This window comes from Schistocerca piceifrons, chromosome 3, assembly GCF_021461385.2.
Source record: "Schistocerca piceifrons isolate TAMUIC-IGC-003096 chromosome 3, iqSchPice1.1, whole genome shotgun sequence".
NCBI lineage: Eukaryota > Metazoa > Arthropoda > Insecta > Orthoptera > Acrididae > Schistocerca > Schistocerca piceifrons.
In genome coordinates, this window is record NC_060140.1 from 79,973,103 (window position 1) to 79,989,205 (window position 16,103).

General features: G+C 46.0%; 1 protein-coding gene across 1 annotated transcript in view; it reads left to right on the forward strand.

Annotated features, from left to right (window-relative positions):
- Positions 1-867: 867 nt before the first annotated feature.
- The window catches only part of LOC124788408, a 179,323-nt gene continuing 164,087 nt past the window's right edge, over positions 868-16,103 (forward strand). The window contains exon 1 of the mRNA XM_047255674.1: positions 868-1,260. Coding sequence (XP_047111630.1) covers positions 868-1,260 — 393 coding nt within the window. The remainder of the gene's footprint in view (positions 1,261-16,103) is intronic.

Sequence of the window (16,103 nt, forward strand, 5' to 3'; positions counted from 1 at the left end):
GATTTCAATTGGTTTCACACCACGCAAATTCAGAAAACGAATGATTGCACGCTGTTCAAGTAAGGAAAACGTCACCATTTTAAGTATTTAAAACAGTTCTCATTCTCGCCGCTTGCGGTAAAATTCCATATGCCGTACGGTGCTGCCATCTCTGGGACGTATTGACAATGAACGCTGCCTCGTTTTAAAAGAATGCGCATGTTTCTATCTCTTTCCAGTCCGGAGAAAAAAAATCGGAGGTCTTAGAACTTGAATGCACCTCGTACTACGCAAAGTCCCGCCCGTTACTATTTACCATACCAAGAACTACATCGAACTCAACAAGGCGCTGAAAGCGAATATTGACGGCAGTCTTAAGGCCGTCTACCAACGAGACAGGATCAAATATCACTTTGACTCCTATGAAGATCAACGGCGGGCCATCAATTTCGTTTAGTAGAATGACATCCACTTTTTTACACATCAGGCCGCAGAGGACAAGGACCTCAAAGTGGTTGTCAAACGTCTATCTGCCGAAGTTACGGAGGAAGAACTGAAAGACGCACTGATAGAGAAGGGTTTCCCTGTCATCAACGTCCACCAGCTTAAAAATCGAGACGACAACACGAAGGAATTACGACCTCAAGATGCTTACTGTGTCACGTTGCCAGCCCAAAAGGAAAACTACAAGATTTACGACATCAAATACCGTCTATATACTAAAGTCGTTATTGAAACCTACAACAGACAAGAAGGACCTGTTCAATGTCGCCACTGCCAGCGATTCGAACATACAGGTAATTATTGCAGCTTGCCTGATCGCTGCGTTCGATGTGGAGGGCAACACCGCTCTTCAGCATGTACTCATCCCCGAGGGGCTCCGCCGAAATGTGTGAACTGTCTGAAAAGGACCATCCTGCCACATGGCGTGGCTGCCAGAAGTACCAGCAACTTCTCAGGAAATACAGACAACGGTCTTTCCCACAGCCCTCTCAACGGAGGACTCGTGTAATACGGAACTCCAACCTGACGCCACACCCTCCGCCCCACCGTCAGCAAACGCCACAAGAACAGCCGGAAGCGACACGGCAGCCAGTAACACAGCCTCCTCCTGAAGCACTTCCACCTCGACAGCACCGCCAACATTATTCATACGCACACGCAGCATCACCACGCCGACCGGAACCGGAAACCTACGTCTCACCAGCTCATTTGATGGAATCTATAGCTCCAGCGCTCTCTGATGTCGCCAAACTTCTCACCGCCGTGCAGCAACAACTGGTGGGCATACTTTCTTTAATCGAAAGTGTATTGAAGGCCTTTGGAACACCTTAAAATGGATTGCCCTGGGACCACGAGAAACCTAAAAATCTATATACGGAACGCCAACGGAATGAAACACAAGAAAACAGAATTCACTGAATTTTTACGTCACAAAATCGACATGGCACTTGTATCGGAGACGCACCTTCGTCCAACAACTGAGCTCAGATTTCATAACATGTACGTCTATAGAACGGACAGACAAGGCCAACGAGGTGGAGGGACCGCAGTTCTGCTTAAAAGGGAATTGCGGCACCATCATGAAACACTACCACACCTCCAACATCTGGAGGCAACAGCAGAAACGGTTCGATCGGCGGCAGGCAACATCACTTTCATTGCGGCGTACAACAGCCCCGGAAAAAACCTGGTGCCACACGACCTACGGAGTATATTCACCAATTTTGACAAAATCTTCCTAGGAGGTGACCTTAACAGCAAGCACGTCGCGTGGAATTCCCGGCGTACCAACCCTCCTGGACGAACTTTGATTGCCATGGAAGAAGAACTGGGCATCACAGTCCATGGCCCACGAGAGCCCACGCGGATTCCTTACGTCGATCGGCAAGAAGCAGACGTCCTAGATATTGCTGTCATCAAAAATATTGAGACGAACCTCCAGCTCCGCACCGTCGACGATCTTTCGTCTGACCACCGACCTGTTATCAGCATAGTGGAACACGCAACGGCCAACCTTCCGCCCCCAATCTCACAAACTCTGAACTGGGGTCAATTTCGGACATATCTTGACAACAATATCTGCCCGACGCAGGACGTTTCAACACCGGAAGTCATCGACATCGCGGTACAAACTTTATCGCAAAAGATAAAGGTAGCCAAACGGAGGGCAACTACTCACACGGTCTACCCTGTAGTAGCTTTCGACGCGTTCCCGCCTCTACTCCAAGAACTGAAGACACAGAGAAACAGGAGCAGGCGACGTTGGCTCCGCTATAGAAACCCGATCGATCGACGAGAAACACACGTCTTAACACGAGAACTGCACAGGAGAGTGACCAAGTGGCGACAGCAGGTCTGGTAAGATACGATGGATGAATTCTTACTTCGAACCAAGAACGAATGGGAGGTAGTCACGAACATACGACACCAGCGGCCACCTAAACGGGCCATCAGAGGACCAGATGGCCTCCTCTATGACGAACTCGCCCAGGCGGAGCTGTATGCTAAGACTTACCGAGAACAGATGTCTACACCAGCGACCCCCGTAAACGACGTCCGCCTGCAAGAACAGGAAGCCGTCGTTACAGCAGAATGGACTGCTTTTCGTGCTGCGCCTGTGCAGAGCCGCCCGCAACTCACCACACCCGCAGAGATCCGTAAAATTATCCGGAAGACTCGGAATAATGCGCCGGGCAACGACTCCATAAGCAACACCGATTTGAAACAGTTGCCCAGGAAGCCAACTGTGCTCCTTACCCGAATTCTCAACAGCTGTCTTCCGCAGGGATATTTTCCTACGGCGTGGAAGACGGCTCGAGTAGTTCCAATACCCAAGCCAGGTAAAGACCCAGCAGAACCCAACAGTTACCGGCCAATTAGCCTCTTGCCGACCTTTGGCAAGGTGCTCGAGAGAGTGCTGTTGAAGAGGCTCCATGACACGCTTACAGCACATGATGTTATACGGCCCGAACAATTTGGTTTCAAGGACAAGTTATCTGCCGAACTTCAACTACTACGGATCACCGAACGGATACAAGAAGGATACAACAAGCAGCACTTCACGATTGGTGTCTTCCTTGACGTCGAAAAAGCTTACGATAAGGTGTGGCGGCCCAACCTTATCGTCAAACTGCATCGCACTACCCCTATTGCGGATTGTTACATTATACTCATACACAGCTTTCTGCAGGACAGGAAACTATATGCCCGAGTCGACGATAAAAACTCCGAAATGAAACTGATCTCCGCAGGAATTCCGCAGGGCTCTGTCATTTCACCTCTGCTTTTCAACTTATATATAAATGACATCCCAACAGTCCCCCTTGTTACGGCGAGTTTTTATGCGGACGATACGGCCTTTCTGACAACTGGACGACACTTGGACCAGCTAATCGCTAGGATGCAACGGCAACTTGCTGTAATGGAACGCTGGGCGCTGCAAAATAAGATAACGATCAACCCGACAAAGACGGCAGCCGTTCTGTTCACACGGAGGAAACCAGTTCTGAACGACAGACTCCAAATAGCTGACCAATTTATCCCATGGTCGTCAGGAGTGAAGTATCTCGGTGTCTACATTGTAAGTAGGCTGTTTAGGTTTTCTTGATTGGTAACGCCATGTAGCGCTCTGTATGAAAATCACTGGCTGTGCTGTGTGCAGTCTGTGGCTAGTTTGCATTGTTGTCTGCCATTGTAGTGTTGGGCAGCTGGATGTGAACAGCGCGTAGCGTTGCGCAGTTGGAGGTGAGCCGCCAGCAGTGGTGGATGGCGGAGTTTTGAAATTTGTAAGACTGGATGTCATGAACTGCTATATACATTATGACTTTTGAACACTGTTGAGGTAAATACAGTGTTTGTTCTCTATTAAAATCTTTCATTTGCTAACTATGCCTATCAGTAGTTAGTGCCTTCAATAGTTTGAATCTTTTAATTAGCTGGCAGTAGTGGCGTTCGCTGTATTGCAGTAGTTGGAATAACGAAGATTTTTGTGAGGTAAGTGATTTGTGAAAGGTATAGGTTAATGTTAGTCAGGGCCATTCTTTTGTAGGGATTTTTGAAAGTCAGATTGCGTTGCGCCAAAAATATTGTGTGTCAGTTTAAAAACAGTCATGTATAATTGTTCAAAGGGGACGTTTCAACCTTGACAAAAAATTACTCTTTACGCAGCATATTGACGACAAGAAGGCGGCAGCCCAGAAGATGGCCAGGTCATTGATTCAGTTCCTGAAGAGTAAGGATCTCAACCCTAAGACTAAACTCCAGTTGTAGAAGGCAACGGTGGAACCCACAATATTGTATGGCTCCATGTCGTGGGGAACTACGTGCGTCTCCGACTACAACAAACTCCAAGCGCTGCAAAACATTTGCTATCGATGGATCACAGGAGCTCCATGGTGGACAAGAAACGTCGACAGCCGCACCGCACTCCACGAGACCACTATACAAGAGAAAGTCCATAACAAGGCTCTACGCGTTTTTGACAAGATCGATGCCCTTAGGGACGAAGTTCGAGAATTGGAATCGGTAGGAACGGTAAACCCTGCAAGATGGCACAAGTATCGAGTACCGAAGTCAATAACGTTGCACCCCCCATAGGCAATCTGTCACAACACGAGGAAGCAGTCTCACATAACAGCCTTGACACATTTCACCCTCCACAGGAGATAGACATCACCAAAGACAGCAGGCTAAACGACCCACTGCGTGCCCAAGCCTAACTGAATGTGTAATAAATAAAGTGTTTTCATTTTATCTTTACATCCCATCCTAGAAGAATAAGTCATCAAGGATGATCTCTTCAGTCCACACTACAGACTATATTTATAAAAAAGTATAAAAAAGGGCAGTCTGTCAGTTCAGGCAATGGGCATTGGCGGTTGGATCGATCGGTTGGTCGGTCGCGCACTGGGACACAAGATGACTTCTCCGTCTTGAGCGTCGGCGCATGTGAGGTCGTCTCGTCACGTGAGTCCAGTGGTCCGCGCTGTATAGCGGGGGGTAGTGGCTTCGCGGCCCACACGAGAGCAACAGGAGTCAACCCACGACATCGGTCTGGCCGGCGCTAGCTGCGACGCCGTGAGACGGGAGATCGGCGCGCCTTCCTGCGTCCGTTGAAGCAGCTGGCAGCGGATGGTTCGGGAGAGCGTTTTGGGGGTGCTGCGCAAGGTCTTCGCCAGACATCGCAGTTTATTAGAAGTTAAGTGATTCGAGATATGTTGTTTTATTTACTTGTTAAATTCTTCTTGTTTTCTTGGCCAGTCTCTCTTCCCCAGCTTGCTCGTCTGTCTCCTGTCCGTATTTGTTAGGCAGTTAGTGTCCGTCTGTCTGTCTGTCGGTCTGCCGTACGTTAATAGCTGCCTCTGTCATGTTTTTCGGATTCGGTGTTAACGAATTTATTGCTTAAGGTGTAAAGGCCGAATTTCTGAAATATGTTTTTATTTTGCCTATCATCTTGAGAGACAGTATATGTCTAATGTAGAGCATGTTGGTACATTTTATGTAAAACTGCATTTCATGGATTTTATTTAAGTAGTCATTTATAAAGTTGCCACCCTTCCACCGTAAGAGTTCTTTTTAAAAACAAGTTGCACTTTCGGTGGCAAATAATTTTTAATGTGAGTGTTTGTACCATTTCCATCCCTCTTACGGGGTGCATAGTTTATGTGTTTGTGTGAGTTGTTTTTAGTTTAAAGTAATCTGGTATGTTGCAGATTTGCACCAGTGTAGTCTTTCAGAGGTTGTTGTGAGCGGTCGTGACTACGGCCTTGTTAAAAGGGAGCGGCAAGGTTCTCAGCCCGAAAGCTCATACTATCACCAAAAAAAAAAAAATCGTTATTTCTGCCTCTGAATAAATTTAACTTGATGTTTACAGGGTGCTTTCTAAATATAATTTTAAATCTGTTTAAAAAAAAGGCTTCTAGGAATAAAATATCCATTTATTAAAAAAAAATTTAATTTGTTTCTTGAGTTACCATTGGCAACTACTTCCACGCTCACATAGTGTCATTAAATGTGTTACTGTTCTTCATGAATCGCTAGTAAATAAAGTAAATTCCTTGGGAAAAGATTTTGAAAGTAAATTCACGGTTCAGGAGACTATGTCGAAAAATAAAAAATGTTTACCCCAAACACGTAAGTAGTTTCTATTTTTGCGTGGACTTTTCAAACTCCCCTCGTAGAGGGAATGGTCAGACAGGTTCAGTACGCTGAGCAACCAAATTAAAGAATCACTTTTTCGAAATCCCGTAATTGTCTCCCTTTACGACGCATAAGTTTGAAATTCGGCTCAAAGCTGCCTACAACTTTCCACGGCAGTGGTGCAAAAGCGAGGCGCCCTGGGACATTGTTCTCGAGCTTGGCGACGCTTCAAGTAGCAAGCAGTCGACACATGCGAGGAAAAGGCCGCAGCTCAACGATCATGTGAGGTTAATCGCGTCACTTCCGCATTACATTTCACCACAGTAGTGGCCAACACCACCGTGAACATGTCACACTATGGCCGGCCGGAGTGGCAGAGCGGTTCTAGGCGCTACAGTCTGGAACTGCGCGATCGCTACAGTCGCATGTTCGAATCCTGCCTCGGGCATGTATGTGTGTGATGTCCTCAGGTTAGTTAGGTTTAAGTAGTTCTAAGTTCTAGGGGACTGATGACCTCAGAAGTTAAGTCCCATAGTGCTCAGAGACATATGAACCATTTCTGTCACACTATGGGAAGGTCGCCGCAGCCTCTCCCACCCACATTTCACCCATTCTTTTAACACCTCTGTGATTGCCTTCAGAACTGCGGCATCCAGCGCTGAAATCACGCGGTTCCCTTACGAGTGGCCGAGGAAAACATTTCAGACACACCGCTGCTCAGAATCAACCCCCGTGGTGGTAATGAAACCACCCCTTCCCTTGGGGGCGTAGGATATCACACATTTCGCAGTAGAAAATAACAGTTCGTAGTGCGATGGGCAACAGGACGAATTTCTTGACAACGTGCTACACTGCGGTCATCCCGTGGGCTTTTCTACCGTATTCTAAGTACATCGTGTAGCTGGAGCTCCACTGAATGAGATCGGATCTCTTCGGAGTGTCGCGCACCACACATTTTGATCCGGTGTGCTAGGTGGAACCACTAGGGTCCGAGGCTGACGTCGCAATGCGCACGGGTTTTCCGCCGTGACAGAGGAAGGTTGCAGGCAACTTAGAACCAAATTTCAAACTTATACGCCACCGTGGGAGACAATTACTGGGTTTGGAAAAAGTGATCCTTTAATTGTGTTGCGCAATGTACATCAGGTGGTAGACTTCGATTTACTAGTAATACACTGGGCAAATGCTATCAGTCTACAAAGTAAACTACTTACAAAATGGTTGTGCGTCGTCTGCTAGAATACTGTTGAAGCGTAGGAGGCCCATACCAAATAGGGCTAACAGGGATTATAGAAAGCATTTAAAGAAGGGCAGCACATATAGTTAGTGCTTGACTCAAGGGAAAGAGTCACAGAGATGCTGTAAAACCTGATCTGGCAGACACTTTGTAAGTAGCCTGTTTATACAGGGTGATTCAAAAAGAATACCACAACTTTAGGAATTTAAAACTCTGCAACGACAAAAGGCAGAGCTAAGCACTATCTGTCGGCGAATTAAGGGAGCTATAAAGTTTCATTTAGTTGTACATTTGTTCGCTTGAGGCGCTGTTGACTAGGCGTCAGCGTCAGTTGATGCTAAGATGGCGACCGCTCATCAGAAAGCTTTTTGTGTTATTGAGTACGGCAGAAGTGAATCGACGACAGTTGTTCAGCGTGCGTTTAGAACGAAGTATGGTGTTAAACCTCCTGATAGGTGGTGTATTAAACGTTGGTATAAACAGTTTACAGAGAATGGGTGTTTGTGCAAAGGGAAAAGTTCTGGACGGCAGCACTTCATCACTGGCCTCCATGAAGCGCTGATCTTACCCCCTGCGATTTTTTCTTATGGGGGTATGTTAAGGATATGGTGTTTCGGCCACCTCTCCCAGCCACCATTGATGATTTTAAACGAGAAATAACAGCAGCTATCCAAACTGTTACGCCTGATATGCTACAGAGAGTGTGGAACGAGTTGGAGTATCGGGTTGATATTGCTCGTGTGTCTGGAGGGGGCCATATTGAACATCTCTGAACTTGTTTTTGAGTGAAAAAAAACCTTTTTAAATACTCTTTGTAATGATGTATAACAGAAGGTTATATTATGTTTCTTTAATTAAATACACAATTTTAAAGTTGTGGTATTCTTTTTGAATCACCCTGTATATGTGTATGTTGGCAGCGCTTTATGAATGGTTCGAATGGCTCTGAGCACTATGCGACTTAACTTCTTAGATCATCAGTCGCCTAGAACTTAGAACTAATTAAACCTAACTAAGGACATCACACACATCCATGCCCGAGGCAGGATTCTAACCTGCGACCGTAGCGGTCGCTCGGCTCCAGACTGTAGCGCCTAGAACCGCACGGACACTCCGGCCGGCGGCAGCGCTTTAGACTGCATTAATATCGTTGACAGCGCTGTACGCCCTCTGTTACGAGCCTCTGTGGCTGGTCGGACTCGCAGTTAGAAGTTAATACGAGGGTGAGTCAAATGAAAACCTTAAATATTTTTTTAAATGTTATTTATTGTGCAGAAGTGGTACAGAGCTGTATCACTTTTCAACATAATCTCCTCCATGCTCAATGCAAGTCCTCCAGCGATTACAAAGTGCACAAATTCCTTTAGAAAAAAATTCTTTTGGTAGTCCGCACAACCACTCATGCACCGCGTGGCGTACCTCTTCACCAGAACGGAACTTCTTTCCTCCCATTGCGTCTTTGAGTGGTCCAAACATATGGAAATCACTTGGGGCAAGGTCTGGTGAGTATGGTGGATGAGGAAGACACTCGTTTCCGGTTGGTGGAAGTGACCCAGGTTTCGTCCCCAGTAACGATTCTTGCAAGGAAGCAATCACCTTCTTGTTCAAAGCGCCGAAGAAGTTCTTCACAAGCATCAACACGTTGTTCTCTCATTTCAGGAGTCAGCTGCCGTGGCACCCATCTTGCAGATACTCTGTGAAACTAGAGCACATCATGCTCAATGTGGTGTGCTGACACATGACTAATCTGTAAACATGTTGCAATGTCATTCAGTGTCACTCGGCGGTTTTCCTTCACTATGGCTTCAATTGCTTCAATGTTCTGTGGAGTCACAACTCGTCGTGCCTGACCTGGACGAGGAGCATCTTCCACTGAAGTCACACCATTTGCGAACTTCCTACTCCATTCGTAGACTTGCTGCTGTGACAAACATGCATCACCGTACTGAACCTTCATTCATCGATGAATTTCAATAGGTTTCGCACCTTCACTAAGCAAAAACCGAATAACAGAACGCTGTTCTTCTCTGGTGCAAGTCGCAAGTTGGGCGGCCATCTTTATACTGATACTGCGACGGTATGTGTGCATCTGCACTATGCGGCCACCTACGGCCACCTACAGGCCATTCTGCACGCTGTTTGTAGCACGTTTACGAACTTACAGGATAACGGAGCGAAATTTCGATTTGTTATTATGAATTTATGGTTTTCATTTGACTCACCCTAGTAGTTATCGGTGATGGAGGTGAGAGGCAGTGTTAGCGCGAGCGACGGGCTGGACGTATGTCCGTCATGGAGATTTGCTATTGGTTGGACATGGATTGTGAAATGTGGGTAATGGAATTATTGACGATTATATAATATTTTTCGAGCTGGATGTCACATGATTACGGTAAAATATGCTAAATACGTTGTTTGCTCTGCAACAAAATCTTTCCTTTGTTAACCACAAGTCTATCAAGAGTTAGAGCCTACAGTAGTTAGAATCGTTTTATTCAGCTGGCTGTATACTTGCTGCATTTGCTGTTGTTCGTGTCATGAAGATTTTCTGTGAGGTAAGTGACATATGAAATGTGTGAATGTATTGTTAGGATTTCTTCTAATTCAGGGCCATTCCTTTGTGTTAATTAATAGTCAGATTGCGTTATCCTTGTATATTGTGGGTCGTAAATGGATAGAATAAGTTTCAGCTGTACTTGTCAGAGAAAATTCTGTAGGTCAGTGTTGAAATGATAAAGACAAGCAAAGTGACAGTACGTTCACTTTCACTCAGCAGTTTTAGAAGGTTCAGGTACATTAAGCAATTTAAGTAATAACGCAGAACTTTCACCTTCTCAGTTATATCAGTTTAATTAAAAATTATATATTACGATGTTTCAAATTGAAGACAGGTATCAAGTATCCCACCAAAACAGAAAAAGTTTCAAGACCCAGTATTAAATGAGGAATCTAGGAGTATGCACTGCCTGGCAAAAGATGAGGCACCCAGAAGGGAGGAAAAAACGAAACTTTAAGAGTGTGATGTTTTAATGATCAACGACTAGTGTCAAAATTTTTTTATAGTATGAGCCCACCTGTCGGTACCGTCTTGTATCGTCTCTGGCCTGGATGAGGCGTCGGTTCGGTTGGGAAGGATATGGCAAGGTCGTTGATCCTCTCCTGAGGAAAGCTGACCCCCACCTGTTGCAACTATCCTTGATATCCTGGATAATGGCAGAGACATGAGGTTGATGTTCGTACGTGTTCTGCCTGAAATAGTTTTGGGGATCTTGTTGGCCACGGGATAAGCTCAGCGTCTCAGACTACTTCAATCAAAAATGCGAGTGGGTGGACGTCGTCCGTTCGAAAAATGGCACCACGATACCGTCGCACGAGAGGTACCACGAGCAGACAGGAAGCCCGTGACACACCGTTGTTTTAGTAGAGATCCCTCAATGGCTACCAGCCTGATCTTAAGGGGTAGTCTACATCTACATCTACATCCATACTCCGCAAGCCACCTGACGGTGTGTGGCGGTGGGTACCTTGAGTACCTCTATCGGTTCTCCCTTCTATTCCACTCTCGTGTTGTTCGTGGAAAGAAAGACTGTCGGTATGCCTCTGTGTGGGATCTAAACTCTCTGATTTTATCCTCATGGTCTCTTCGCGAGATATACGTAGGAGGGAAACATATACTGCTTGACTCCTAGGTGAAGGTATGTTCTCGAAACTTCAACAAAAGCCCGTACAGAGCTACTGGGCGTCTCTCCTGCAGAGTCTTCCACTGGAGTTTATCTATCATCTCCGTAACGCATTCGCGATTACTAAATGATCCTGTAACGAAGCGCGCTGCTCTCCGTTGGATCTTCTCTATCTCTTCTATCAAACCTATCTGGTACGGATCCCACACCGGTGGCAGTATTCAAGCAGTGGGCGAACAAGTGTACTGTAACCTACTTCCTTTCTTTTCGGACTGCATTTCCTTAGGATTCTTCCAATGAATCTCAGTCTGGCATCTGCTTTACCGACGATTAATTTTATATGGTCATTCTATTTTAAATCACTCCTAATGCCTACTCCCAGATAATTTATGGAATTAATTTCTTGCAGTTGCTGCTGTGCTATAATGTAGCTAAATGATAAAGGATCTTTCTTTCTATATATTCGCAGCACATTACGCTTGTCTGCATTGAGATTCAATTGCCATTCCCTGCACCATGCGTCAATTCGTTGCAGATCCTCCTGCATTTCAGTACAATTTGCCATTTTTAGAACCTCTCGATATATTACAGCATCATCCGCAAAAAGCCTCAGTGAACTTCCGATGTTATCCACCAGGTCATTTATATATATTGTGAATAGCAACGGTCCTACGACACTCCCTTGCGGCACACCTGAAATCACTCTTACTTGGGAAGACTTCTCTCCATTCAGAACGACATGCTGCGTTCTGTTATCTAGGAACTCTTCAGTCCAATCACACAATTGGTCTGATAGTCCATATGCTCTTACTTTGTTCATTAAACGACTGTGGGGTATTGTATCGAACGCCTTGCGGAAGTCAAGAAACACGGCATTTACCTGGGAACCCGTGTCTATGGCCCTCTGAGTCTCGTGGACGAAAAGCGCGAGCTGGGTTTCACACGACCACCTTTTCGAAACCCATGCTAATTCCTCTGAAAGTTTCAGAAAATCAGTTCCTTTTGGCTTAAAATGTTCCCTAGGAAGCCTAGTTTATTGCAATGTGAAGGTAGCTAGAAACTCCGTTGACGAGTTACAATGAGATTTGTGAAAAGTGTCCTCGCAAACCTTAGACAGCGGACGTGGCATGGACTCAAGTCGTTGGAAGTTCCCTGTAGAAATATTGACCCATGCTGCCTGCACAGCCGGCCATAACTGCGGAAATGTTGCCAGTGCAGAATTTTGTCCACGAAGTGACCTCTCGATTATTTCCCACGTCGGGCGAACAAGATGGCTAGATCTTTCGCTCGAAGTGACCACAATGTTCTCCAAACTAATGGCCAACAATTGTTCCCAGTGACGCGGCCCGTTGTCATCCACTAAAAAATCCATCGTTGTTTCGGAACATGGAAGTCCGTGCACTCCTGCAAATGGTCTCCAAGTAGCCGAACATGGCCTTTCCAATGATCAGTTCAGAGGGACCAAGGAACACAGTCCATTCCACGTAAACAGAGCCCACACCACCAGCTTCCACAGTGCCTTGTTGACAACTTGGGTGGATCGCTTCATGGGGTCTGCACAACAGGAACCTTGTCATCAATGCTTACCAACTGAAATTGGGGCTCATCTGACCAGACCACGGTTTTCTAGTCTTCCAGGGTCCAACCGATATGGCCAGGAGCTCGGGAGAGGCGCATCAAGCGATGCTGGGCTGACCAAAGGCACTCACAGTGCTCGTCTACTACCACAGCCCATTAACGCCAAATTTCTCCGCTTTGTCCTAGCGGATACGTTCGTCGATTTCTGCTGTCATTTCACGCAGTATTGCTTGTCTGTAACCAATGACAACTATATGCAAACGCCACTGGTATCGGTCGTTAAGTGAAGGCCATCGTCCACTGCGTTGTCCGTGGTGAGAGGTAATGCCTGAAATTTGGTATTATGGTCACACTCTTGACACTGTGAATCTCTGAATATTGAATTCCCTAACGACTTCCGAAATTGAATGACCCATGCGTTTAGCTCCAACAACCATTCCGCGTTGCAAGTCTTAATTACCGTCGTGCGACCATAAACACGTCGGAAACCTTTACACGTGAATCACCTGAGCACAAATGACAGGTCCGCCAATGCACTGCTCTTTTATACTTTGTGTACGCGATACTACCGCCATTCCTATTTGTGCAAATCGCTACACCATGAGTTGTCACCTCGGTGTAGTTTCTGATATTAATACTGGTTTGTTGTGTTTAATCTTTAGCGTAAGAGAGAACTTAAGCAATTATCTGTGACATGCAGATAATTGTTTAATTTGTCTTTTACGCTGCAGACAGAGAGTTTGCAAATCACAGCCAAACATGGATGATATAATGTTAAAGTTTATCGTAAGATTATACCTTTTAGTGAGCAGATTATGACAGCATTTTAAATTTGGTCGATAATCATACGAAAGACTGAAAATCACATTTTTTTTCCTCCTGTACTGTAGTTAAGAATTCGAATTTGGACGGCTGTGGAACGCGCTCCCTGTTTATTGTGTACTGTATTCATTTCATAACGCTCCGACAGCTACGGTTGCAGGTTCGAATCCTGCCTCGGGCATGGATGTGTGTGATGTCCTTAGGTTAGTTAGGTTTAAGTAGTTCTAAGTTCTAGGGGACTTATGACCACAGCAGTTGAGACCCATAGTGCTCAGAGCCATTTGAACTATAACGCTTCATAAAAGCCACACTGGGCCGCTGTAAAGGCTCGGAACACGATGTAAACGAGAAACAAGAGTCTCGGTTTATAAACCGCATTTTTTCCCCCCTCGAAAGGGTGACCGCCTTCTTTACGACCTGACACATCAGCACGTAAGGCCTGAATTTCTTAATTAACCTCTGACGGAATTTCTACACCTCGAGGGGCGCATTGTTCTTCGAGACCGGAGCGCAGGTGGAAAATTTTAATTAAGGCTCCTTTTTTTCGCTCTTAGCGGCGCCAACCGTCGATTATTAATCCATTACGGCGCTGGGGAGCATAGGTTAATGGCTTCTCGCTTCAGCGCTTCGGCCCATTGCGCATGCGCGCAATTCACCGGCTGGGCTGGGGGTGGGGAGCGCTCTTGATGAATTGCGGCCGGGGTGAGGAGGCAAACCTTGCACCGCGGGACGACTATGCAGTTCGCCCGACACGCGTGCCGCACGTGACGTATCGCAGAACGGCCACTCCACGCCAGGTTATTAAAGAGCCTTTGTGCGCGCCGGCGATGGATGCACAGCAGGTGTGGCGGTCCGGTTGCAACCTTGGCGGGGCTCGTTCGTTGTCCGTCCCGTCCAGACACACGGCTCGCCCAGGGGTTCATAAACGTAAGCGCTGCTCACCTTTCAGGGCACTTCACGTCTACCACTCTGACAGAAAATCCTAAGAGGTTGTAACCTCTCCACTATGTTTTGTTTCTGTATAGAATTTTAGCCCAGCTTTACCTCTCATTCTATAAATGTCTACTTATTACCAAATCTATGTATTCACAAACTGTTATCCCACCTACTCTCGTATTCTAACCTTTGAGTAAACAGAACCCAATTTGAACTGAACTGTAACTGAACTCAATGCAACTGACATAAAACAATTATATGGCGCTAATCAAAATTTCCACTTACCTCATGTCTTGACAACACTTGTGAGGTGCCGGGGCTAGCAGTGTATTTAACACTAAATTCTTCTCGAATCTTCATATGGAAATGATGCTCTAACCCCCCCCCCCCCCCTTTTCTAACTCCTACTTTCGCTGTTGCACATGGATTAACAAACAACGCGAACTGACTGTAATCGACCCTGCAAGTGGAGTAGAAAAGAGTTTGGCACCTGCAATAATTTAATTGGACAGAAATTAAGGAAAGTTTGATTAACGTAGTGAGAAATGGAAGGGTTGCTCTACCGTTAACAGAATGAAAGTTCCGTCCAAAATAACAATTTGATTTATTATGACTAAACTCAAAATAATAAACAAAACACACGAAACATTTACAATACATCAAATTGGATACTCAAATAAAGGCTGTGAAGGTGAAGTTGTCCATAAACTAGATTGTGACATTTATGAGCAAGTGGTATGTGGAGCCAATTCCCTGCAACTCAGATCTTAAAAGAAACACCCAGCCAACCCAACATTAATTGCTGCTACAGTAGTGATAACTCAGACAATGAACACCCAAGACAGAACAAAGAAAAGACGAACAGGCGCGCTCTGCTGAGCTCTGACTATCACCTAGCAAAATTACTTGCTTTGCCGGTGCTGCAGACGTACATTACCAAGCTGTCATCTTAACTGCAAGGACACGATCTGGCATACCGGAGGCGATGGCTGGTTGCTTCGACGTCCCGTCGTGATGATGATAATGTCGTGAGTATAGCCCGAAACAAATTCCCCTGGTTTGGTTGTTCCAGACTAAAGACTTCCTAGCGACACAAATACACCTCTGAGGGAGATGAAGAAGGCCTGCCATACAATCACTGACAGTACAGTGATTGATTTTAACAAGCGAAGTCACACAGTAACTCCGATACAGTCAAGCCAAAACTGCCCAAGACAGACAATATAGGCCGCTTGTACCCACAACGCTCAATTGCCAACTGTACTCGGAAAGTTACGTTGAAGTCGAAACTTCAGCAACTTCGTCAAACAGTTACAATCAAATAAAAGTATATTAGACAGCCAACGGTAGGCAGGCTGTCCAGAGCAGCGAGGGTTCAGTCTTGTAACCTACTCCGACCGAAAGGCGAGAGCCGACTCTCTTCAAGAGCACCCGTACAAACCGAACACAGAACATTCCCGCCCCCACGACAGTGGTCGTCGTTAAACGTTCCAATCAGCAAATCGAAAACCGGCGGAAAATTCCCCTCTACTGCCGACGCAGTACTATTCCACCAATGGAGATACTTGGCGCCAATTTCTGCGCCGATTTTGCTACGTCACCGAGCTATTCCCTGAGCAAGCCAATCACAGTTATGATTTTGCAGAAAACGCGGGAATTTGCCCGCCATGACTGCCTGGGTGCACAAGTCATTCCTACGCCTCGCTGGTAGCCCGCCAGAAACGGTTTTC